At 43.8% G+C, this 27,528-nt stretch overlaps 1 protein-coding gene across 3 annotated transcripts in view; it reads right to left on the bottom strand.

Moving 5' to 3' along the window:
• Positions 1-200: 200 nt before the first annotated feature.
• The window catches only part of NTRK2 (neurotrophic receptor tyrosine kinase 2), a 283,569-nt gene continuing 256,241 nt past the window's right edge, over positions 201-27,528 (bottom strand). For all 3 annotated transcript variants that reach the window (XM_016223028.2, XM_087822730.1, XM_087822731.1), the window contains 2 exons: positions 1,247-1,405; positions 201-386 (listed from right to left, as the gene is read on the bottom strand). In XM_016223028.2, the coding sequence (XP_016078514.1) occupies positions 201-386; positions 1,247-1,405 (345 nt within the window). The remainder of the gene's footprint in view (positions 387-1,246; positions 1,406-27,528) is intronic.

Here is a 27,528-nt window from a genome sequence, read left to right as displayed (position 1 = left end):
CCAAAAAGAAGTCCATACTGTGTCTGCGGATGGACAAGCACACGTTGCTTCCCTCTGAAAGCTTCTTGGTGTCTCTGTTGTTAATACTGTCGGAGTAGAGAACAGCAGATTGATGGCATCCAGCAGCAGTTAAAAGACGCTCATCCTCTCGGCCCGTCTGAGGAGGTGCTTTGGGAAGGATCGGTCTGGGGGAAAGAGCCCTAGCCCAGAATATCCAGGTAGACCGGAGATGCCTTGGCCAAGTTCTGAAGGAGAGTGTGGATGCCCTTGATATTCTTCCTCATGTGGGGCTCTCGCTGCCAGCATCCCAGCATCAGCTCGTAGACCTCCTGGGGGCATGTTCGAGGTCGCTGCAGGACGCGGCCCTGAGTGATGCATTCTATCACCTGGACGGGATCAAAGATAGGATCAGACAGGAGGAAAAGCAATACAGATAAATATCAGCGCAAAGAGAGGGTTGCTTTAAAGAAATCCATTCAGTGTTTACTTTTTTCAGAAAGAAGAGAGCAATTGTTATAGATTGGAATATCGTGTTTAATTGGATGACATCCATTTTTCAAGCACACTGGTTTCATCAAACTATGGGAAGATGTAACTTATCTGTATGGAATTATTCCAAACCTCACTAAAATTCCAGTGTGTTTTAGTTTTACTGGCTTGAGATGGAACCTAGGTCACCTTCGTGTCAGGGTTCTGACTGATGAGGGACTGAGGCTATAGAGTGGTCATTTTGGGTAAGGAATTTGGGTAAAAGACAGACTTGGACCTGAAGAAGATGTGAGGTGCCTGACCAAGAAGCTATGCCTCAAATGCAGACATAGTTGCAAAAGGATTAGAATAGGAAAACAAAATGCTTGAGTTTACATGAGAAGTGCATGGTCTAGTGAAATGTGCAAAAAGGAAAGAATCTTGAAACCTTATTGGAATAATACACAAAAACTAGCTGGACTCCAAGGGTGCTGGAATGTCACATCTGCTATTCATTTGCTGGATGAGCAGCACATAGTGAGTGATCCCTCAGTCCCATCACCAGAGGATGCCAAGTGTGTCAGCAAATACTGTGCATTTCTTTCTCTAGAACTCTTAAATTTTGAGAGTGACTGTACTTCAGCCTTGCACTTAGATACACAGCAGGCCATCTGAGAGGTGCTGCACCCAACAAAGCCACATCAGATTGTGTCCTAACTTCTCGCCGGGGGGCGCCTCTTGGAGTTAGCCCATCGGGAGTGTCTCACCCACCGCGCACCTCGTTGTTGGACAGCTGGTACCAGGGCTGTTTGCCATACGTGAAGATCTCCCACAACACGACCCCCAGGCTCCAGACATCACTTTCTGTGGTGAACTTCCTGTACATGATGCTCTCCGGAGGCATCCAGCGAATGGGCAGCATTGTGTGGCCTCCGACCTGGTGGAAAAGGGGTGAACAAGGAGGCCTGAGTCACCCCCAAAGCAAGTTCCCACCATCAGAGGACAAGGTGTGGAAGGGAGGTGTGGGGAACACTTTTCTTCTTTTCCTTTATTTGAATATATTGATTTTAATTATTTATAAACACATATGGTAAATATGATTTCTTTATCATTTCAAGCACCAGGAACAGAGGGCAAAGAATAGTTAACAAACTTTTTTCATATTATTTGCAGTTCTCTCTCAAAACTGGATTGGAGCAGAGCTGATGGTTGGGTGGATGTTTATTTGGATAAAACACACACATTCTCTGGTTTGAGGATGACTCAGTCTTCTAATTAAGAAGGTAACTTTGACAAAGATAACACGTAGGGGGCTCTTCATTCCAAAATGACCCCCCAAATGACACTACTTCCTTAGCAAGGCCAGGGCTGCCTTCCAGTTTAAGGGATTAGGATGAGCACACAGTGCTGCTTTGAACGCATTCCCCACAAACCAGGGATGAACAAGGCATAAATAATTCCCATTTTACAGATGAGGCAATGGAGGTTCAGGCTGCTATAGACACAAAGAAGTAGGGTCTTTGGACTCTGAGATCAGGACTTTTCTCTATGACAGGGCACTTGCAACTGAGCTTATTTATAAAAATAAATAAGTAACTATGGTTTTGAAAAAGCTTGTTTTAGTGAAAACATGGAGGCTGAGGCGTTAGATGGCAAGGGCATTAGCACAGCAAAGAGAACTTTGACAAAGGAGACTGGTTCATGCTTTCCTACTTCCTGGAGAAAAGTGAAGCATTCCACTTTCAGGTTTGTAGCCTATCAGGGTTGTCTGGACAGTAGCCGTGTGGGTGGTAGGTCCCACTTTTCATGTAGGTAAACCCCAACACAACCAACCCAAATGCCAGGCCTGACACCAGGGCCACAGGTGAGCTCACAGACACCAGGAATCAGACCTCACTGACAATGCTCAGCCTCTGGGTTCTGAGACTAATACCACATATAGTTTCTGCCCAATTATCATTCTCAATATCCATTTCTGACTCATTAAAAGAAGGAAATGGACTCAGTGCCTGAAAAATGCTGCTCAACTCTGGAGCCCAAGGAGCTGAGAGGGTCAGAGATGCCTAATATGCTTGGTGATTTCAAATAATGCTCTTAGCATCAAAGAAAGCACAAATGTGAAGGGAGGAGGGTATTTCCTTTTGTTTTCCATTCTTCTCGGTTCAATGACTCCAGATCTGAAAGGTAGGAACATAACTTGCTGGCTCAGGGTTAGGGTGTCCCCATATCTTTACTGCTCAGCTTTGAATACACCGAAAACTCCTACGCTAAGTAGAGGGGCGTTGCCTTCAATCAGCTTTTGATTCTCTCACTTGCCCCTCAACCCCGCAGTGACAGCAGTCACTGTTCAATGAGCACAGATTTCTCTTATGAAGCTGCCTGGACAGGCCTGAAGGTGATGACACTACTCACCGTCAGAGTCGATACTCAAAACACAACCTGTGTAACACAGCACCGACCAGCCAGAGAGGATGCTGGTGGTAAACTAAGATGTGTTTGCAGGGGAGAGGGAGAGAGATGGAGAACCATTTACATGCATCTCATAGAACTGGACAGCTAAGAACACACTCTAGGATGCATTAATCCAGTGAGATTCCAGGCTTTCCCTAGTCCTTGTGGATTCCCAGCTGCGAGCCGTGGACAACACTCAATTCCTGACATTAGAAATGCTGGGGTCCAGGGCACACTCCAGTGTGCCATTTCTTAGTTAGGTAGCTTGACTAGCTGTCAAACCTCTCTGTGCCCTAATTTCTCCAAATATAAAATGTGGGTAACAATGAATACATTCTAGAATTATAGTGAGGTTAATACTTAAGCAGACAATATAAATTTCAGTGCACCAGACACTTTCAAGGTATTGCCTCCTTCTCTGTGATTTTACTGTCTGACTTCAACCCCTCAACCCTGCAGTGACAGTAGTCACAGGCAAATAGGAAGCAGCCATTCTGGAGACATTGAGGAGAGTCAACACAAACATCTCTGCCATACTCCTCAGCACAATGACAAGTGCTCTGGGGCTCCTGGGACTACAGCACCTACTCTCTCAGGTTTTCTGTCCTGTATTGCTAATGACCAAAGAAAAAGCTCCTGTTTCCTTTAAAGGAGAAAAAACAAGGTTTCAAATTTTGATTTACATGTTTTCCCATCTGATCATTTATTTTATGCTTGGACAGATTTTTCACTTTAATTCTTTCAAGAATCCCTTCTGGGATTTCACACATGCTGTTATAAATAATGCTTTCCTTGTTCCGATGTCAAACGGGTGAGTGTGGGAGAATCTAATAAAAGTTCAGACAGGGTTCACAAGTTTTCTAAACCCATTTAGAACACTTTTGAACATTTCTTGTGCAGCCCTTTCTCAGGATTTTAGAGTATGTCACAAAAGTAGACCGAAAAAAAGTCACCGTCATTGCAAATTACCGTCACATTTCAGTCACAATCACTGGATGGTTTGGGGAACCTCACAAAACCACATACTGTGCAGCAACAAACACAATGAGACATTTGTTTTGTATTGTGCTACTTGGCAATTTGCCCTCACACCCTTGCTTAAATATTTGTGACATGGAATGCGCTCACAGATATGACGCTGGGAGTCAGAACTGTTGTTTTGACTGCCGGATATGCTGCGGTGCCTGAAGAGACCCTCCGGCGGTCTAGTGTGTCAAGCCAATGCCCTTCACAAAACTCACCAGACTGAACTCATCAAGATGGGAAATCCAGTTAGCTAGGAGTTGATGTGCACTTGCAATTAAAAAAAAAAAAAAAGAAGTTTTTATTGATTTCAGAGAGAGGAAGGGAGAGAGAGAAAGATAAGAAACATAAATGCTGAGAGACATTGATCAGCTGCCTCCTGGACGCCCCTGCTGAAGATAGAACCCGCAACCTGGGCATGTGCCCCAACCAGGAATCCAACCCAGATTTCTTAGATCATAGGTCAATTCTCAACCTCTGAACCATGCCGGCTGGGCTTGGACTTGAAATTTTTATTTTCCTCAACCCCAGAGACTGGGGTTCTAGTGCTGGCATTACCTACCACCACTTCACCACCATGATCATTCATCAACATTTAGGACCTCAGCTTTACAGAGAATTTCCACTCAGTTCTCATTTGAACCCAATAGTTACCCTTTTGGGTAGACATTGGCTTGCCATCATATTACAAACAATGACCCAAAAGTTCAAAGAGTTAAGTAGCTTTCTTGGAGCCACACACATAATGCCTCCCACTGCACATCTTGCACTCCTTCTAATGGGCCACTCTGTATTTCCAGCTTCTGCAATCTTCAACACATGCCCTGTGTGTTCAGCCAGCAAGCTTAGTTGTGGCTCCTTACCCAGGCCTAACCTACTCAAGTCTGTTGGAAAATTTGATCTCCTTTCCTTTCTAACTACTTCCTGAAGGTCTTAAAGGCAAGCCCAGGTTCCACCATTTCAAAAAACTCCGTTCCTGCTACAGCTCAGTGCCTTTTCTAAGTACCAGGAAGCCGAGTGCCCCATCGTACAGCTCTGGTAACATTGCAGGCCAGGCACTCCCTCTTTTTGCTAACAGATCACATGCCTCAAGAAAGGTGGATGTTAATCAGTTATGTCTCACAGGATATGAGGGAGATAGCTGGTAAGCATACCATGTCTTTTAGTGGGTTTCTTGTGAGTACTGATAATTTGGGAAGGAAATCTCAAAGTGTGTTTTCAAGGAGATCAGTGCTCGCTGCCTTCCCACCCATCCTCCAATAACCTCTCTAAACTCTTGATAGCACCAAGCCTTAGATTAAATGGATGGAAACTGGCTCACCTATTTGACACTACAAATAAAAACCATTCAATGAAATTTGTAATTTCTTAATGAAAATACCGGGGTTCAGATGGAGTATAAAAGCTAAGTTGTATGAGAAATACCACTCTTCAGTTTGCCACCTGTAGAGTAGACGGGGGGTCTATGGTGCAGACTTGAAATACTGAGTCTGGGAATAAAGTCTAAAAGGATGTCATAATGCATGAAGGAAGGGAGTATTGCTCTACAGGTGGTGACTAGCATGTCATGTCTTAGGAGGCTGGATAACAAGGTCAAAGGCTTAAGAAGAAAGTTAAATCATGGAAAAGAAAAGGACTGACCGACCATCACGGCTGTTGATCATTGCAATATGGTGAAACCAGCAAAGCTAACCAGAGCAATGTCTCAGGACCATGGCCAAAAAGGAATCCTACAGCGACTGAAATAAATCAAATTACAGAAAATGAGTTCTGTTTTAAAAACATATCAAGGAAAGAACTGTTCATTTAGCTCTTCAAGTGATTTCCATGATGCCTCACAATTTTGATGGTGATATGTATAGGATGATCCAGTTAAACGCAAATATAATAACTTTGTTCTAGTTAAAATACCTGAGCCTGAGCATCCTTTAAATCTACCTGGTTGAAAAGTATTTAGCAAAATAATTCCTGGAGAGAATACTAAAAGGCCCTTGGAAAAACTGTCCTGTATTAGAAATCAATGATTTCATTATTTTTAAATCACAGCTAATCACTTCAACTGCAATATTTATTTCTTACCCAAGAAATACTTTTTGGGTACATACTTTTGGTCATAAAGGTGTAAATGGTGAAAATTTCCCTGTCACTTAACAAGCAATATGATTTATTTTTCTACATTGGAAAACTAGGATTTAGAGAAATCAAGGACCTTGCTGAGGAAGTGTAGCTATGAATTGATGACCAGTAGTATTGAAGACAGCTCTGTATCCCACCACTATTCATGCTGAGGACCTAGGCTCTTTCTCATTTTTGACAAATATGCAAAGCATCTTTCCCCCTGGTACAAGTTAGTGAGGAATGCACAACTCATTTTCCAGGTGCATCTGGAGATGACAAAAGAGGCGACAAGCTTAGTTCAATCCCATTTCAAATACCAATGTTGCATGTCTTGCCTGATTCCTTTCTTACCTCTCCAAATGATCATGAGTATCCCCACTACAACCCCTTATTCCTCCATGGCGACACTTCACCTCCCTCTGTTTATGAAAGACACAATGGCAGGCTGGAGCCTTTCTATAGATTCAAAGTAAATGCCTAGCTGGCTTTGAAACCACTGTGATATAAAGTGAGTAATGCTAATCTGGGATCTTCTAAACTCAACTAGCAAAACCAACGATGCCTGGGAGGCCACTTTCAGCTTGTGGTATTTACTCCGTGAGTGAGTGAGTGATAACTTGTTTGGAAGCCAAACATTTTACTCCCTTAGAAATATGCAGGCCAAAGGGCAAGCCCCATTAAGAGAGGATAAGCTGTCAGAGGCTTTTGGCATCATTAAATATTGACGAGTCTCCTAGACCTCCTCCTGTACCTTCACTCAGTCACTTTATTTCAGCAGCTTCTCTTGATATGTTCCTTAACGATTCATGAAAGCTGTAAACTTTATGGAATTGCTGGACCTTACTTACTTATTTATTGTGTTGCATTTGTAGCATGAAGTTAAAAAAAGGAGGGAGAAAAAAAAAGGAGGGAGAAACAATTTATGCAAAATATTCTCCCTGGAGAAACTGGAACTACTGTGGTCAGACTGTGGGCGCTTTCTGACCACATCCAGGAAGATCAGAATTCTGCAGTTATAAAGAGTGATGAGGTGCGTTTGTGGCCTGTGGCTACTGAACCCAGGGATACTTCACTGGGACAAAGTCAGCCCTTCCGGCCTTGCCTAGAATGAACGCAGATCAAGTTGAGTCAGGAGAAGTGTTGGTGACATCCTGATCACCCTCTCTCGTACAGTGGGAACTGATTATCACTACACTTGAAATTGCTGTTACTTGTAGCCTAAGAAAATCTTTAGTTATCTTTTACCATAGAATCTGATCATTATCAATCATATGGTCATAACAGGAGGCTTACAACTTAGTAGCTTCAAGCCAAGTGTTTTGGGATTAGTCAAAGAGAGGGTGTGTTGGACCTTATTACTAACAATATTTCTGCAAATCTTATTCCCCCCACAATTAAATCTCTATCCTGCCAGAACAGGGCAAAAAATCATGTTTGGAAGGGAAAGGTCACAGAGCTAACATCGCTGTCTCCTGACCCTTGGATTCTAGGTGAACAGATGAGACAAATTCAATACAAAATTTATATTGAGAATTCTATCTTTATTCTACCATGAAATAATAATTAATAAAAATAACTATAATAATAATACCTCGTGTTTGTACAATGCTTTTCTTTGCTTTTTAATACTATTTTTCACATTTATTTATTCTATAAAAATTGTACCCACCTTTAACCTTGTGAAGGTTAAATGAGTTGATATGAGAAAAGCTCTGTGGTGACATTGTGTCATGCTATTTATATGACATTCTTGATAAGGCAAAATTATAGGTTTAGAAAACCTATGGTTGACAGGAGCTAGGAATTGGTGGTGAGGCAAAGGGACTTGCCCTACTGGAGCATGAGGGAATTTTGTGAAGTGGTGGCAATGTTCTAAGTCTTCATTGTGGTGGCAGTTTAAAAACTCTGTTTGCCAAAACTCATAAATGTACACTAAAAAGGTGAATTTTACTATATGTATATTATAACTCAATAAACCTGACTTAAAAATAAAGCTCTTAAACTGCTGCTCAATATATAATAAGTGTATAAATTATATTGTTGTTATGCTAAGTATTTGAGTTTGCAATAATCCTATGGGGTAAGTCACCCATATTCTTTTATCCCAATTTAAGAGATGAGGAATCTCCAGGCCCAAAGGCAAAGTGACCTACCCAAGACCACATAGCTAAGAAGTGCTAGAATCTACACCAGGACCCAGATCTACAAATAGATCCATTCTGCCTCAAGTGTGACATGGAGTCAGATTCAGGGATGGGAGGAAAGGCTCTCTACATGAGGCTGCTTGGGCTGCCATTATGAAATAGCATAGACTTGGTGGCTAAAACAACAGACATTTATTTTCTCACATTAGCTTGAAGTCTATGTTCAAGGTTCTAACAGTTTGGTTTCTGGTGAGAGCTCTCTTCCTGGCTTCCAGATGGCCCCATGAAACTTGTATGTATGTGCAGAGAGAGAGCTTCGGGCTTCTCTTCTCATAAGAACACTAACCCTATTGGATTGGGGCCCCATCCTATGACTTTAGTTACCCTCGATTACTTCCTTAGAGGTCCCATCTCCAAATACAGAGACACTTGGAGATAGGGTTTCAAGATATACATTTTGGTGGTGGTGATGGGTACACAAACATTCAGTCTAATGCTTCCTTTTTTATCCCAATGCACTTGGAGGACCAAAAACAGACAGTTGTACAATTCTGGTCCAGAATGCCATTCTGTAGTCTTCTGTTAGCATCTTCCTGTCCCCAAAGTGAAGGCTCACCCCACCACTCTCTTCCCTTCCTGGGTGACTCTTGATGGTTTTTCTATTATCAACTAATTCTAGAGCTTAGCAAATCACTTAAACCTGCTGTTGTTCCACAGCAGCCCCCAGATTCAACTCATTTCCAGTGTAAAACTTAGACAATCTTAGTTTTTACCTGACCCCCCAACTCAACCCCAGTTTCCATGGGGGCAGCTTAGGGAGAGTGAACCGACCCTGGAACTCTTTAGTGATGTGTAAAGAAAGGGAGAAGGGCTTCTTGGGCTCCATGTCACCTCAAGTGACATACCTCATAGGTCCTATTGTCCCTTGCTTGTGCACTATATACAATTTAAAGAGCCAAAGAGTCCCAGATTTAGAAGTGATTATAGTTTCACCTTATTTTATTTGCTCTAATCAGGAGCAAATAAGCCTTCTCTCAGTAAAGCATGAAGCTGCAATCACACTGATGTTTAAGAATCACATTGGGATCCAGAAGCAAGGAGTCTTCATTTTAACAATAGAGTGAACTTCTACGGTAACAGCATGTCCTCCCCTTTCTTCTGAGGACCTCTCCCCACCCCACCCCACCCCACCCCACCCCACCCCACCCCACCCCACCCCACCCCACCCCACTCACTCTTATCAACCTTGATGGGGAGTTTTCTGAATGATCAATGAGAGGCTAAGCCTTTGGAAAGATCTAATAAAGCACGCTGACTGGTGTGTTATGATGGTACTTATACATCACTCAGCAATGCGAATTTGTACATTCCAATGGCATACATTTCATCAAGAAGCCATTTTTTAATGTTCAGTATTACTGAGCTTTTTTATGACCTCCTGTGCATTATGGTTTTTAACCCAAGAGACCATCTGACTCTTTAGCATTTGAGACCAGAGCATTGCATCCTTTCATGTGGAAAAGCCATAGGGACTGACATGGTGCTGAGCAAAGGCCACCAGAAGAGCAGGGGCAACATATATATATATATATATATATATATATATATATATATATATATATATATGTTCACGTCATTGTCTATGTTAAGGTGATTGCATGATGCTGGTTCAAAAATTCCAAAATGAAATTGTTTCTATGGAAATAATTCAAAAAGGCTGGTATTCCTGCTAGCTTTTAGAAAAGGAAGAAATCAATGAATTGTCAACAGAGTGGGGGTGGGGGGTGGGGGAAGCACTCTCCATGCCAGCTGGGATTACTGTGATTACTGCTGCCCTGGGCGCATTATGTCCAGTAAGTGGAGAGATCAGGTTTCTGGGTGGACACCACATATCTGTCCCACCATTAACCTCAGCTTCTTAGTTAACACTGAAGACCCTGCCAGAATGTGCATTCCACCATTAGCCTGACATGAGGGCTTCATACACCAGAGCCAGTTAAAAATGAAATAGGTCCTCTTGCCTCCCAGTTCACTTTGTCATAGAAACTGATGCCTGTGTCCACATGAGTGCAACAGTAATGGGAAAGTTGCAGGGATGAAGAGGGTACCTCAGCTAAGGATCACCATCAGCTGCATGTGACTGAGGCAGTGGCTTAAGCATGGCTTTTTTCCCTCACTTACTGGAAGTCCTGAAGTATGCAGTCAAAGGCTGGCGGAACATTCCAAGAAGTCATTCCAATGACATCCTTCAGGAGACATCACAAATCTGGCCACTTCCTTCCACCTCCATTTTGATCTCTCTGTTCTGTCATTACCCTCCCTAGGCTACTGTGACAGCCTCCTAACTGGCCTACCCATTTCCTTTCTTACCATTTTCCAATCCATTATCCATTTAATAGCCAGAGCAATGCTCTTAAAATATTAATGGTATCGAATCATTTGTTTTCCTACTATAAACTCTTCAACGACTTCTCATAGTCCTTAGGATAAAATTAAAAGTCATTGAAAGGGTTGATAGCACCCTGGTTGATCTGAGTGCCTCCTTCCCATGCTCCTCTTATGTTTTCCCCTTCCCTTGCAGTGACCCAACCATCTTGCTCTTAAATGTCTTAGCACTTTCCTACCTTAGGTCCTTCACACATGCAGTTCCTCAATTTTTACCTGGCTAACTTCCCCTTGTCCTTCGGGACTTAACTTAAATACCATACTCTTAGACGTAAAAGTCAAGTTAGACTACTAGACAGCACTGCTTACCCTCCCCCCCTCACGGCGCCCATCAGTTGTAATGATGGGCTTGTGTGTTGCTATCTCCCTCTGCCTGTGGACTACAAGGTTCATGAAAGAAAGCACTACCCAGTGCCTGAATGCTCAATAGATACTTGTCAAATGAAGAGAGTGTATCTGGCTGCCCCAGGACTTGTGGATAGACAATTTGGTATGAAATAAACACGGAAAGAGGACAAGGGCCTACAGCCAGAAAGGTGGCTTCATGTCAGCCCTATTCTATGCGAGGCTCTCAGCACAGACCTCTTGGAGCTGAGAGGGATATCCAGAGGGGAAAGGGGGAAAATGGACAGTAGCTGATTTGCTTTAGAGAGCGACACCTGTTTCTAATTTAAACTGCAAATAAGGAATGGAAACATACATATGTTGTACATGGAGTAGTGAACATATGGGATAATTTACCAAGAAAAGCCATGGAAGCCGAAATCATTGGGCTGAAGTGACTCCCTGGTTGAGGAGGAAGTGTGAAATTGCCGGGAGAAGTCAGAGAGAATGGGAATGCTCAGTGCCCTGTCCCTGGGGTTCCCTTCCCTTTGCTTGCCCTGTAGTATGTCCCACTGGCCATTGCAACTTAACTTCCAGAAGCCATTTTGCTTATAGAGCCCCCCCGCGGCCCCATCAGAGTTCCCACGGGAGGAGCGCAGGGTGGCAGATGCTCAGAGGTGGGAGACGCTTACCCTGAAGCTGCCTTGGTGTGGCACCACCTGTGCTGAGTTGTGATGGCTGGAGAAGTAAAGGAGGCAGGTGGAGATTAATGAGAGGAGGTCTAAAGCCCTCAAACCAGCCCTCATCATCATCACTGCCTCCTGCAGGAGCTACACTCTGCCTCTCACTACTACCATCGCTCCACAACCGTAATCCATGCCCACAGTGCTGTGGAGTAACTAAGTCTGGAGAAGTTAAGCTAAAAGCCATACCCCCATCTCCATTTCCACCAGAGCAGATACTATTAAGAAAATCTATTATAACCTATTTTGAATTTTCAAACCTTAATTGCAAAGGGTATAGATTGATCTTTTTCATCAGTAAGTTGATAATCATGTTTTTTATCATCCACTCACTAAGCAAAAATTTACTGAGCTACCTACTGGGTGCTAGGCAATGTCCTAGGCATGAAGAGAAAGTAGCTGGTGATTGCTTTATGCCCCATGTCCTCACAAAGCTCTCATTTTAATGGGAGACACGGACCATGCATAAAGAAACAGACAGCTATGCATGACAATGTCAGGTGGTGACAAACACTACGAAGAAAAAGAGTAGGTGGATGGAAGGGGTAGAGGGGCAGTGCTCTTTCAATAGGAAGGTCAGCAGTGGCTTTCCTGAGCAGGTTATATCTAAGCAGAGATCTGAATAAAGTAAAAGAACAAGACATGCAAAATCAGGAGGAAGTACATCCCAAGGGTTCAGGTCAACAAGTGGAAAGGCCCTGAGGTAGGTGCAACCACGATGTGTTGGAAGAGTAAGGAGGCCAGTATGGATGGAGTGTCTGTTGCAAGGGGGCAAATGGTGGGAAAGGAGGGGGAGTGTCATCTGGGGTCATCATTGGGGGGGTTTTATGTAATCATGCAGCACTGGAGGATATCTATAACTATATGTCTGTATCAGTATCTATTTTATATCTTTATTTCTATATCTAAATAATATGCTACATCAGATAGTATTTCTAAGCAAGTGACTTAATATTATGGGGTTTTACAACAAACACATAATCTATGAGCTAACTTACCACGTAGTAAGTAGGAAAACTAAGACAAAGAAATGCCAGACCATAGTCAGAATGAGGATTTGAGGTGGCAATGAAAGACAGATGTTTCAAATCCACTAATCTTGCCTCTTTCTCTTTGATTTTTGCCTCCTTTTGCACCACTTCCCAAAATTCACCTGATGGCACGACCGGCTATGCAAGCTAGCTAAAGCCATCACTAGTCCCTTTCTCTGAGACCTGTTCAGGAGGAAATCCCTTCTTCCCCATCCAGACAATTCAACAATGACATCATTGCACAGCAGCAGTAACCAGTGCTTTCTTCTGCAGAGAGTGATACATTTAGGAAAAAAAAAAGTGGGTCTGACTGTACGGGTCCCCCATCCCTTTCTCTCAGTGGAAGGAGGAAGGGGCAGTGAGGGACCCTATTACTTCTAGTCCCTTCAGTAGCACAGATGTATTCCTGAGTTTCTCAGGATGACGAGTGATAGCCCTCTTGGTATTTAGCTTTAGGATTTATGCTGATGGTCTCTACGTGCTCCTCTGTCAGTACATGGGTGGGAGACTCCCTCTACATTACGTTCTTTTTCCTGATTATTTCCCCAATATTCCACCAGTTATTCAATCACATCACTGCTCAGATCACGCTCTGACTCCTAAAACAATTTGATTTTCTTTTGGGGGGAGAAAGCCGTCCTTGTGGTGTCCCAGGGGAGAAGAGAGAAGATTCCACAATGCTGAAGTCCTTAATGATGGTCCATAAGCATTCTTTCCTTCCTGCCTTTCAAGCCCTTAGTCAACCCTATAACCATTTATTTTTATTTATTTTTTTGCAAATTTTCCCTCCCAAGGTCTCTAGCCCCAGCAATTACATTTTGTTTATAGCAGAACATCTATTTAGGTACAGATCATTGGCATTTAGGATACTATATTTACTGGTTAACAACTACTTGAATCCATTTACGGTAATAGCTTTCCTGAAACACATGGCAGCTCTTAAGCCCTACAGTCTACTCTGTGAACACAGACTCAGGGATAGCAATTCTCTTCAGCCTGAATTTGTCTTTAGAGATGAAGACAAGAACACTCGAGAGAAGGACAATGTTTATACTGAACAAATAAGCTACTACAAATTAACTGGAAACTGTAGGGAAAAGTAGAGATGTTTCCCAACTTAAGAACATTGGACTTTTAAACAGACTGCCTTTTCCGATGGGGGGGGGGGGTTGTCTATCTTCTTCTTACCCAAGGGTTAGATGTTCTCCAATCTCCTCTCCATTTTGAGCCCATTCCTCTCTCCATCTTCCCCGTTCCCTTAAATAGCACCACCATCTCCACCAACTATTTTTTGTTCAAAGCTAGAAACATAAGAGCCATCATTGATTCTTTATTTTCCTTTATCCCCTCCATCCAAGTCATCAGCTGGTTCTTTCAGCTCTACCTGCGAAACACGCCTTGAAGGCCCATTTCCACTGAATCCAAGTAGCCACATGCTTGTACCCGGACAATTGCAGTTGTGTCCTCTGAGCTCTCTCAGCTCTAATCCTAACACAGCAGGCAACCTACCTGAGTTCCTCTCATCCTAGTCTGGCTTGGCCTGAGGCTGAGGGCATCATTTGGAGACATCTTTACCTTGGCCCCAGAAACTCCCTCATGGTCTTGGTCTGCTCCTGCGGCTTCTGCCCCCAGAGCAATGAATCACTGGATCACCTTTCTCTTTGCCCCAGGGGTCAGAGTTTACCTTTCCCCATCACTGTAAGTAGATTTGAAAAAACTTGACACTGAAGCAGTCAAATAACAAAAAGCATATGCTGGTGTGGTTAGTTTGTTACAGGCTGTAGTTGGGAAAACTTTCAGAAGGATGCTTATTTTTTGAGGAATTTGTGAAAGCTTCTTATCCACTTGCTAAACACTTTAACGGTCACTCCATTGCCTTTCTAAATTAAATCACTAAAGTTGCACCACTGTTTTAAAGTGGGAAAGGTGGTTACTCCTGGAGGGAGAAATTAGGTTCAGCAGAAGGAGAACCCAAAGCAATCCTTATAAAGTAAAACACCGTAGAGAGACCACAGCAACTAATAGCGTCTGGGCAGCCCTGCGTATCCACACATCTGAGGCTCACACCAGACATGGACCATGAGCCTCAGGGGTCAGGCTCTTAACGATCTCTGCTAATGAAAACTCAGCCAATCAGAACTGGCCTCATTCTCAGAGTTATCCTCTTGGGGTCTTCAGAAATTATGGCCAGGCTTGCTTTGCATTTATATCACCCACATCCTGGTCAGGCATACTGGAAGCTGGGCAGTGGCAGGTAGAAGGGAAGCAGGCAAAAAGGTGGCCTGAACGCCATCTTCAAGTGATGAGGCGGTGTCATCAGGAGAATCATGCCTGACTGCTCGTCAGCAAGGGCAGGTCAAGAAAAGGCGAAGGTCAATTGTCGCACAAGGATCTCATATTTGATATAATCAGCTTTTTGACTTTAAAGGCCAATAGGTCATTAACTGCTTGAATGCTCAGATGAGGACAGCTGTGAAGTCCCCTTCTCTGTACACCTCTGATGTCCTATATTAAGATACTCAGTGGGGCTTTTCCAAGTGTTCCCCTGATTTAAAAACTTAGGCCTTCAGCTGAAAGAAAAGGAGCTCTGAGTAATCCATTTTCCAAAGAAAGTTTCTATGCCAGTCAGGGTCCAGCATAGTATCTGACAGCTGGATTAGACCCTTGCTCCCATAATAGAAAAAAACCCTACCATACCCCCCCCCCCCGCCAGGTAACCTGCCGTCTCTGTGTGCATGGGGAGGGAAGTAGGGAGGGGAGTGAACAAGAGCAATGGGCTATTGGTCTGGGGCCACTGTCAGAATGTTTCTGATTGAGGCAATTTCCTTCCCTTCCCCTTCTCTCTGTTCCCCCATCCTCAACCTGAGATCAGGTAAGGGGTTTCAAGAGATGTCCTCATAAGACTGGGGGTGCCTTAGGAAGAGGAGACAGGGAACTCTTTGGGCATTTAGGCTTCTGTTCGGGCAGTGACTGTGCGCACTGCCAAGGAAAAGGAAAGTGAATTGAGAAAGACGGTGGAGTGGAGAGCAGCCGGCAGGAGAGCCTGCTCGCTCAGCACTTGGAAGGGAAGAGTGGACACTGTGGAAGGTATCTCCGCCTGGGCCTTCTTGTCTGTACCCTGGCTGCCCACAGGTGGCACCTGCTCCACAGAGGTGTTAGCTGAGAAACAGTGACAGCAAAGGAGAGAGTGACAACTGAGAAGTAAAGAGATATTTGCTTTTTATCTTCAACCCCTCCTCCCAGCCCCTAACCTCACGGGAATTAGAGGCAGAGCAGGAGCAGGGGGAAGTCCAGCGTGTGATGCTGGAAGAGGGAGCTTCGAAATTCATGGAAGAATAATGTTGCCAACTGGATTCAGCCGGTTTCATAGCTGAAGGTCAACAGCAAGACATGGAGGAAACTTAACTGCACAAGCGAAAGAAGCCAGGCTGAAAGGTTACATACTATATGATTTCAACTATATATATGACATTCTGGAAAAGGCAGAACTATGGAGACAGTAAAAAAAAAATTAAAAAAAATCAGCGGTTGCCAGGGGCTTGGGGGGAGGGAAGGATGAACAGGCAGAGCAGAGAGGAGTTTTAGGACAATGAGACTATTCTGCATGACACGATGATGGTGGCTCCATGTCATTATACATTTATCAAAACCCGTAGAATGTACAACACCAAGAGTGAACTCTTACATAAGCTATGGACTTCGGGTGATAACAACGCGTCCCTGTAGGTTCATGACGATCGCAAATGTCCCACTCTGGTGCTGGGTGTTGATAGTGAGGGGGGCTGTGCATGTGGGGGGAAGGATTTATGGAAACTCTCTACCTTCTCTTCTATTTCGCTGTGAATCTAAAAGCACTCTAAAACATGAAGTCTATTTTTAAAAACTGTTGCAAGGAGGACACGGCTGTAGCAGTTGCCAAGGCTCTGTTTGCATCCACGCCGTTAAACTTTCAGGAAACAGGTTGCCAGCCCTGCCCTGTCTTTGCGGTGACCTGCTGGTGTTCGCCGGGCATGAGGGTGCTCTGTAGAAACGGACCCTGAGCAGGGAACACGGGTGTGGCTCGGAGGAAACCACAGAGAATGCAGTGGGGTGGACAGTGGCGCCGAGTGGCCCGCCCACCCAGCCTCGGCGCAGAAGTCAGCGTGGCTGGAAGTCCACTCTCAACAGGAAACGGGAAACTGGAAGCGGGGACTGGAAGCTCTGCTCGGGAGCCTCTGAAATGGGACACAGCTAGCGCTTGGGAAAGAGGCCAAGAAAATGTAGGGCAGGACCATTCTCACCAAGAGGAAGCTAAGTTTACCATGGAATGCACACACTGTTTCCTCACCATAAGATTTTTTTTTAAAGATTTTTCTGTTTTAATTTTGAGAACTTGAGAGCTAAACTTGCCAAAGAGAATTACAAGAATGTTGGGCATATCAGTCTAGTGATGGCGCTGAGCTAGAATAAATTAAGTCAAGCAAGGATTGAAGGATATTAGAGAATATTAGTGAGAAGTGTCTTTAATTATAATGATTTGTGCCTTAATGGCCCAATATGTTGACAGTATCATAGCTCCAGCTATTAGAATATGATTTTCATCCTAACAGTTCTCTTTGAAAGATATTAGACTTTTAACAGACAGCGCAAAAGGAGCTTTTATAACTTACCGATGAGGAGGGTTCACAACTGAGAACAGTGAATGTCGTATGATTTATTCTTATAAGCACCAACAGGCTGGGGCAGTTGTAAAAGAAAGCTTCAGCACCGGGTTACCGAAAGTGTTCAGTGGGGAGGGTAAAGCACATGGGCTAAAATGGACTTCAGGGGCTGGCAAGGTGGTCAGCTGTGTCCTCCAACACACAGAAGTAAGACTGGGTTCCCTTCTTTAAGCCAAGGACAGGGACCCTGAGAGGCCCTTGAAAGTACTCAAAAGGTGAACTAAGAACCTCAAGGGCAGAAGGCAAGAAGGAAGAGTTTCTCTGACTCAGATAGAGGAGAGGTTTCTTAGGGGTTTCCCAAAATGAGACTGACAACCTCAGCTACAGATGAAGGTCCCTTTGGAGCAAACTGCCACACACTGGGGATTCCTAAAATGACATTGTCTGAATGCAGGACCATGTCAGGGTGACACTGTATCAGGTATAAATGAGGGCCTTCCAGTAAAAAATTCCTTTTCTTTTCCAACTAGATTCACCTTACATTAAATTCTAAGTGAGAGTTTGGTAAAGCAGAGCCTGAGGTCGAAGCTTCTCTGCTCCTACTTTTTCAGGGAGTGTAAGGCCAGGGGAGCAAGAGCGAGGAGTAAGGAGAGTGAAGTAAGGAAGGATGGAGAGGCAGTAAGAAGAATTACTAAACTAGCCGCTATTTGGTGTCCACATGACTAACTGCTCGCTTACAAAGCCCCAGTGTGGGATCTCTCTCCTCCAATCTGGTGCAGTCAGGAGATAGGCAGAGTGGGAAATAGCTCCATTTTCTACCTGCAGAGCTGAGTTTGAATGACTTGCCTCTGGGTATCTGCGCTCTGCTCACTAGCTCACAGCCACCTGGGGCACAGTCACTGTCTTGCTCTAGCTCTCCCTCTGACAAGAGGCCTTCAAGATTTCTTTTGTAAGCTCGGTGGGGTAAGAAACCAGGATGGGGGTCATTGCCAAGTCTTATCACAGCAACGTCTTTCATGCTGCATTAATAAATTTCAAGTGCTTAATCACTCACATTAATGGGAAGGGGGTTACAGCTTTAGAAATGCTTTCTCCCAAGGTTAATATTTCATGCTAAATCCGCTCACTCTTTAGACATTTTTATGACCTGTGTACAGCAGCCTCATATGTTCATAATCATATTCAAATTGAAAGAGTATGATGATCACTTCACAATATAAAAAGTGGTTTTTGTTAAGGCAATTTTAAGCATCTTGTTACATTTGGGACTTGTGTCCAATCAGATATTTTCCTTTTAAATATCTGCCTCCCTTTTTTTCCAGGATTAAAACATTTGGTAAAGCTCAAAAGAGACTGTTGACTTCTTGGGATCTCAAGTATCCATGTGTTTCTTGTTCCCAATTAAAAGCTAATTACCTTTAGACAGGTGAATGTGAGCTATAGAATTAAAAACTTTAAGAGCCTAGAACTGTTACTCTAAATTTGGACCTGATCTCAAGTTTCTGTGTAGTTGGCTAGATAAAGATGGTATGTTCCAGTGTTGGAAACATAACCAACACGTGTTCCAGGCCATATGCCGGTTCTTTACATATGTTAATTTATGTAGTTCTCGAAACAACCCAGCAAGCTAGGCTTCATGAGGTCCAATTCTCAGATAGAGAAACTGGATCAACGACTTGCCCCAGTGTGTGGCAGAACCAGTGCAGAGCACCTTGGCTCCCGGGCCAAGATCAGTTCCAATGTGCTGGAATTGTTACTTGGATTCAGTTCAGAATATACAAAGTCATAGGTGCTCTTTGCTTGGGCACCTGGGATTCCAGGACGTGGTGAGCCAGAGTGAGACTCATAGGCCATGCCATACAAATAATAATAATAATAATAGCAGGAAGGGTCTTCTTTCCTTAAATTCTACCAATATTGTAACTGTTCTGAAACAACAACTACACTATGTAGTCATTCTCCTCAGAAATGCAGTCCTCTACAGGTGATTCTTTCTGAAGCCCAGTAGGCTGTCTACAGGGCATGTTGACAGGAGCCTTGAGACTGCCTGCATCTCAGTAGGAATCTATGAACTGTATTTCTCTTAGGGAAAAAAAAAATCTAATTTTTCCAAGACTTTTCTGTTTCTAAGGACTCACATGGAGTTTATCATTCACTTTGCTATTTTAAAAAATAGTCTAAAGGTTACCTCTAAGCCCTGACCATAGTATGGCTTTTCTCAGGGCAAATCCTACCCGTCCAGTTGGAGCATGTTTTATGCATTGCAATTGGGCTCTAAGCAAATCTGTCCTTGCTGCACATTAGTGACTCGTCTGGGTCTAATTTAGGCCACAACACACATTGGGCAGGAACTCTTTAATTCCATGTTCTCTTTCAATGTTCAGCAGATTTTGTTCACTCGACAAATGTTAAATGCCAGTAATAGCTAACACCTTCTCTCTCTAAATAAAGCACAATTTTGAGATGGTATATACATGACCATCCTGATTTAATCTTTTATTTAGAGAACAGGAAAAAAAAGCCACACACAGATTCTGTCAGCAATGATTGAATTCTCAAAGTCTAAAACTAGGTCATGATGACAGGATGGAGGATATGGGATGCTGAAGAGTCCAGAAGCACTGAAATAACCCAGGGATGGCAATAATAAAATGCGTCTTCTTAAAGAAGGCAGGATGGGAGAGTAGAAAGAGCTCTAGGCGGGACTTGCTGTTGAGCTGTGGTCTGGGCTCTGCCACTATTATTTACCCGTGCTCCATTTAGCTACTAGCAGCTTCATTTTTGTGGGACTTAGGGGTCAAACTGTTTGATATCTGAAAAAAGGCCTGTTCATTCACCTAAATTATTCACTTATAGAGCACATATTTATAGGGTGCCTACTCTGTGTTCAATACAAAAACACCAAGGCGAATATGGTCGTCACCTTCATAGCACCTAGAGTAGAGAAAATATTAATCAAATAATCTGAAAATAAGTATGAAATTCAAGTGCAGTAAGTGCTGTAGAGGAGAGGTACATGATACATAAAGGTAGAATAGATATTCAAAATATCCAACAGGAACTGATGAACCATAACTTCATAGATCTTGGTGCCTGAAGGCTACATGTTGTGCTTAGAGGCAACTCTTTAGTGGCTGAATAAAATAAACTCAGGGTGGTGGCTAGTTATCAACTTGTGCAGGAATATTTTAATTTTTGCAGATAGTGTTCTGGCTAGATATTAGCATTACATAAGGGCTTAAAATAGAAGGCTTTGCTCTGGGCTGGAAGGCTGGTAAGAGTCTTCATGTGGGGGTGACACAGGAGCTAATACCTGAAGAATAAGGATAGCTAAATGGAAAAGGAGAGGAAAATAATTGTAGGCATAGTAGTGGAGCATGTTCAAAGTCCCTGTGGTAAGAAGGAATAAAATGTGTTTGAGGAGCTTAAGAAGTCCAGCATGGCTGGAGTGTGGTAAGCAACAGGAGCCTAATAGGGGCCGGGGCTGGAGAACTGGATATGAACCAGAACATGTGGGATCTTGTAGGTCAGTGAAAGGATTTCATTGAGCAATGGGAAACCATTAACAATTTTAAGCTGAGAATGGCATGGCCAGATTTATATTTTACAAAGCACACTCAGGCTGCAGTGGAAGCAGCTGGAGGGCTGCTCCTAAGTCATCCAGAAAATAGGTTGGTAGCTCAGACTAAGCATAGGAGTGATAAGAGTGGAGAGAGTGTACAGTTTCTTGCTTGCTGAATCGGTAATGACCGCCATTCACTGAGACAGGAAACACTACCACGGGCTTGGGGCATGTTGGTGATGGGAACCGAAAGACAGACTGTTGGAAGGGAGAGAGGCTGGCCATTTTGTGATGAAGGGGCCACGACAGTGTTCAGGAGGAAGCCTGAGTGCAGGGGAGTGGTCTGGACCAGAAGTATGCACCTTCGAGTTACCTTTGCCGCAGTGATCAGTGATGCCCCGGCGGGGGATGAGGCAGCCTAGGGAAGAGCAGTGGACGGAGAGGGGGCCTCGAGAAATTTCCACAGCTAATGGTCGGCCCTCTCTCTGCCTGTGAAGGAGACTAAGAAAGAGTGGCTAGAGTGGACAGGGAACACCTGGCGGTGTGGCAGCAAGGAAAGAGGGGGAGCGTGACAATTGTCCAGTGGGATGAGGACTGGAATGCCCATTGGCTTGATCGCCACAGAGATTTCACTGAGGGCTAAGTAAGAACTGTTATATTTTTCTCTTAAGTTTTTGCCTAGAACTTATGATAGACTCACAATTCATTGTACATACAGACAGGCCCCAGGTACCCATCACCCAGCTTCCCCCAGTGGTAGCGTCTTACGCAGCTACAATATCAAGGCCGGGAGACTGGCTTTGACACAATACAATGAACTCAATTACAGACCCTAATGAGATCACAGTAAGAGCTGCTTTGATAGAGCAATGGGACCGGAAGTCAAAGCAGGGTGGGCGGAGCAGGGAGTGGAAAGAGGAAACAGAGGCGGGATGGATAGTCAATATTTACAGTGTGCTGCTCTGTGCTAGGCATGACACCAGGCGCTGGGCACAGCGTGGAGCCTGAAGAAACCTTCACATCTACAAGATCTGAACAAGAAATCAGGGGAAAGGAGCTGAGGATAAAAATCTACCTCTGGCGGTGGGCAGCTGCGTCAGAGGCCACTGCGGGCCCAGGAGCAGGCGCTCTAGTAGCGAGTCACTGGGAACGTCCTCTGAACCCCGGACAGCAGCAGGAGAAAGTAGACGAGGACAGTGGAAGAAGCAGCAAATCACTTCCGTCAGGACAGATTTCCTGGGGAGTGTGTCATCCCAGTGCCTCTCAGAGTTTACAAACTCTTAAGAGTAGAGAACTTTCTGCAGTGGAGCCCCAAACATTTCACAGCTATTACATGTTCTAATAGAACTTTAGTTGTTAGTGGGTTGGAGCAACATATTTCTAACAAGCCCATTTTACAGATGAACACACTGAACCCCAAGCTCCAAGGGAACTTACATCGCCCAACCACATAGCAAGGTCCTCTCTGGGTCTCAGAATTCTGGTTAGTTGATGTCTTCACTCCAATGCTTCTTAGAGGTCCCTACTTTCTGTGTTGCCCTGGATCCCTGATTCTATTGAGCTGTGTACATAGTCACTGCTTCCTATAAAAGTCGGATCATTTCCATCTTTCTAACACCACCCAAGTTGGCTACCCCAGGTATCAAACAGCCAACAAAATCATACGACAAGCTGTATATTTGTCTTTCGTTCTGGCTGATGGATGGCTAACAACCAGAAAAATAATTATATGAAAACTTGCAAATAGATTTTACTTCTGCTCCATGTTCCAAATCCATTCCCCCACTGCAGATATTCGTGAAGTTCTGTTTTCAAGATGGGGTGGAAGCAAAGGCGAGGAGGGCGAGGAGGAGATGCAGGTGGGAGGGGCAGCAGGGCCTGGATCCCCTCAGGGCTGGGGCTGTGGTCAGCCGCATCTAGATAGGTGCGCAGAGAGGTTCCCCCAAACCAGCTTCATTCCATCTCAGCCACTGGGACTCAGCACTGGCTGCTGTGAGAGAGAAGCTGCCACAGGAGGCTCTGGTCCTGCATACTAATTGGCCTGCTTAAATGACTCTTCATCCCCTCCCTCCAACTGCAACAATCCCCTCTTCCGAAATCGCCCGCTCCCAGTGGAGGAGGCTTGCTGCCATGGCAACCCAGCCTTCCAATGCTGGGAAAACTCACCATAGAGATGTGGGGAGAAAAAATTCCACTGTTAAATTGCCAAAGAAGGGTTTAAAAGGGGAGGGAGAGGGAGAGCAAAGGTCTGGGGAATTATGTGGTTGGAGACGGGGAGCTTCCCTGGCTGAGGGCTTCGAGTGCTGTATACAAACGTTGGTCCAGACACGTAAACCTGCAGAGGCAAGACCAGACAGGGCTGGACACTGTGAGACGCCACCTACGTGTGCTAATATCACATCACCTCATTCATGGGGTGCCCAGTGCCGAAGAATGGGGGTAGGACCATGCCTCTTTAAGAAGATGTTCCTTCTGTACTCACTAAAATACAGTAAGTACAGAGATGAACTATACCCTGATCAAAGCGTGGACTTTGTCACTGAGAGTGTCGTTATTGTTTTTGCTCTTCTAAGAAATCATATTTGAAGCACAATTATACCTCTTTTCAAAAAAGAAGAAATACATCAATGCCTCCCCACTGAGCTACTCCAGGAGAGGGGAGAAGCCACCTGGGTATGCTTGCTTGGAGGCAGCCTGCTCCCACCCAATATGACCCGAGGTTGTTGACGTTGCTAAGGGGAAAGAAGGCAGGCCAACAGCATTTGGAGCCTCTGCATCCCCTTTAATAGGACAAAAAACCCCCACAAAAACAACAGACAGGGTGTTTGGTGATCCCCTCTGACTCTGGGGAGTCCCTTAGCATTGTCTGAAGCTCAGTCCTTTCTGAAACACTTCAGTTCATTCCCCTTTGTTCCTTAAAGTTCCCCTTCAGGTCCCTTTTCTTCCCGTTTCTAAAGCAAGGCAGTGCCTTCTGCGTGGAGCCCATGCTTCATTTCTGAAACACCCCAGTGTTAAGGAGCTGGCATGCAGAATGTCGAAAGGGGTGTTTAGTTCTCAAAACCAAAGCAAACACACACACAAATGTTCTCTTTGGGACCAACGTGGGAGAGAGTTTCTAAAGGCCGACCACAAGCTGATTGTGTTTCTGACAGTCCCCTTCTCTCAAAGGAGTGGGCAAATTCCGCCAGGCCTTTATCTGTGCCTGACAACTCCCAGAAACAAGCCAGGGCTGGGAGCTGGCTTCAGATCCAAGTCAGGAAACCCTGAGAGCAGGAGACAGCCTGCACTTGGAGAATGTAGCACTGGAAACCACACAAAAACAGGAGGCAATTGGTTTTCAGATGGAGCAAACGGTGCATTGAAAAGACTTATTCAGTCCTATTAAATAAGATACACAACAATGTCACATTCACCTTTGTACCTCGAATGTCATTTTGAACACAAAGACTTTGTAACATGCTTGACTCCCAAGCCCCAGCTTTCAAGGTGACATTTCACAAATCTTTCATTCATTCCTTTTCAACAAATATTTATGGAACAAACTCTGCTAGATGCCAGAAATACAAAGACGAATATTTGCCTGGACTTTTTTTAGAGGACATTGGAAATAATAGCAGCAGTCTCTTCACATCGGCAGCCTTCTTCTAGTTTCCAAAGCATTACACACATCATCTAATTTAATCCCTGGGCCCAGCCTGACTGTGGTAGATAAAGCTGGTGCTGCCTGAGCAAGAAATGAGGGGCAGAAAACCCTGGACAAGAGATGCCACAACATTGGGGTGCTATCCTTGATATAACCAACTCACTTTGCACCAGGAACTTCAGGTGCTAAAAGTGCATGTTCTCTGGGTACCAGGGCACGAAGCTTCCTGGATATAAAGAGCGTCTTGGGAGACTAAATAAATTAGCCGTCAAAGAAACCTTTGAAAGTGAGGACACTTTATTCAGAAAGAAAATTGGCTTTTCTTTCAAAAAAGGCTGCAAAGAAGACATTTTCAAAGCGATGGCTTAATGAGGTAGAAAGAATACTGGCCAAGGAGTTAGAAGGTTGATAACCTGGCTTTATTAGGTGGCTTTTGGAAAATGAGGAAATTAGGCCATATTATTTCTAAACTGCAGTTAAAATTCTGCATGATTTACCAGGCAGTTATGTATGTTGTTCAGCAGTTCCTGAAACAGGTTCGATCAAATACAACTTTAAAAATAATGCAATTGAATGTTACTTATAGGTGTATGTATTCGATTGTCAAGTCTTTTCATTTTGAGGTCCCCTCTCACATGTACTATAGGACTAATAAGAATAAAAACATAGTGCCTGGGACAAAACAGGCATTTCATAAGTATTTGCTTCATAAATATATGAAGGCATGGATGGATGAATGAATGAATGAATGAATGAATGAATGAATGAATGACAGATGATGCTAGGAAGCGAAGAACAGAATTCTGTCATGGTGACAAACTGGAAATTGTAAAAGTATACCCTTCTGAGAAGTGTATCACAGTATCTCCTGCCAAAAACAAAAGTCACGTAACCAAGAAACAAAATAGTGCCTTGAGGGGATGTAGGGTGGAATGGGTGGGTACATCTGTAGAAGTTTTCATTTTACTACTTTAGTCCCACTATTGTTTTCTTAACTTTAGTTTGTTGATTTATTGCTAAGTAGCCAAGTTGCCTGTGTTCTCTGATCCTAGATATTTGCATTTGGAAAATGAGTTTACTCCTGTCCCCACTCCAAGACAGCATTTCTGTGCAGATCCAAGTATCAGATTTAAATCTAGAGTCCCAGTTTCTATCAAAGACATTTGTCATTTTCTGCAGTCAGATAAACCACTTGTGGTACCCTCAGCCCCTTGGCACCTTGGTCTGTGGGCTGGCACACTGACAGTGCCTCTAAGGTCATGCCAACCTGCCTGTTGTGTAGATGCACATTCAAGGACTTGACGCCTAGACATCTCTCTCACTAAAGAAACCCTTGCCCAGCCGGGCGTGGCTCAGTGGTTGAGCATCGACCTAGGATCCAGGCGATCAGGGTTCGATTCCCGGTCAGGGCACATGCCCGGGTTGCGGGCTCGATCCCTAGTCGGGGGGTGTGCAGGAGGCAGCCGATCAATGACTCTCTCATCATTGATGTTTCTATCTCTCTCTCTCTCCCTCTCCTTTCCTCTTTCTGAAATCAATAAAGATATATTTAAAAATAATAATAATAATAATAAAAAAATAAAGAAACCCTTGGCTACAGCCATGGATTCTGTCTATGGCTCTTCCTTTGCCTCTGTTTGCTGTGGCTGTGCTTCCTGGGGAAATGAATTCATATTTCTTCTGGATCTTGTGAGCTGCCTTCAAGATATAGCTCAGGCTTTTTGGTAGCACTCTGAAAACTCCCAACCCACGAGAGCATCTAGCATTTGCTCTTTCTGATAAAACTACTTATCAGAGTAAACTTTGCTTTCTCTTTCCAACTAGATTAAAACTATTCTACATCTGCAATTATATTACAATATATAAATGTATTGAAGTAATGCACTATACACCTTAGACAATGTTTATGTCAAATTCATTCAATTTAAAAAAATAAAATCTCTAGTAAGATGGGGACTGTATTGGTACACTTCTGTGTCCCACAGAGCCCAGGAGGGGCTAAATAAGCATTTGTTGATTAACGGGTAATAAATACATGGTAATGAGTTTGTGGAAGTAACCACAGTGTTTCCTAAGGAGCCAAATTAGAAATCCACAACTTTGAAGTATTGGCAAATATATAGTATTGATTATATGTGGACCAGAATTGTAAACAAATAAAAGTTCAGAAGTTCCACCATTAAAGTTCTTCTTGTAAAAGTAAATGAAAATTTGCATTGTCTGCATGATAAGTGCTATTGAGTAGTGGTGAGTTAAACAGTCAAGAAGAAGTCATTTACAGAGACAAGCAGGGGCAGAATTATTGCCTCACATGCATCACTGCTTAGTGAATGCTTCTGCTCAGAAAGTAGCCGTTACACTGCTCAACTTGGCCTTGCTGATTTTTCATTTTTAATGCTTCATTATTCTTTCCTCCCTCAAAAATGAATCATGAGTTTTGAGAGGGGGATATAAAGAAAAGGAAAAAGAAGGGACAGAGGAAAGAAAATATTTATTCGCTGCTTCCTTTGAGGACTGGTGTTCTGCTATCTGCACCGAGTCAAGAAGGCTGCCTGCGTTTTCCTAACTTATCCATTCATTTCATAAAACCGTGTCACAATCCGTGGGCCCGAGTTATCTAAATGTAGTCATGGGATAATTTCTTCTTCTTCTACCCAAACCAATTATTTACCAGATACCCAGGTAGTGATGAGAGCCCAATCCAATGTAACCCTGGGCTCAATTGGTATAAAATTGCACTATGCCCTTTCAGCGGGGGAGAAAGCTAAAAGGCTGAACTTCACAACAATTTCCTTTCGCTCCAAAATGCAAAATTAGGCCATTTGGGTGTCTACAAAACTCACTTTTAAAAATCAAAAGATATCCAATATATGATCTCATTAGCAGAAGAAAGTGTGATTTTCCTTCCTCAGGCTCATAAGAAACAGCCCCAGCTA

This window comes from Miniopterus natalensis, chromosome 12 (assembly GCF_054644295.1).
Source record: "Miniopterus natalensis isolate mMinNat1 chromosome 12, mMinNat1.hap1, whole genome shotgun sequence".
Lineage (NCBI taxonomy): Eukaryota > Metazoa > Chordata > Mammalia > Chiroptera > Miniopteridae > Miniopterus > Miniopterus natalensis.
This window is presented reverse-complemented; position numbering and strand designations above follow the sequence as displayed.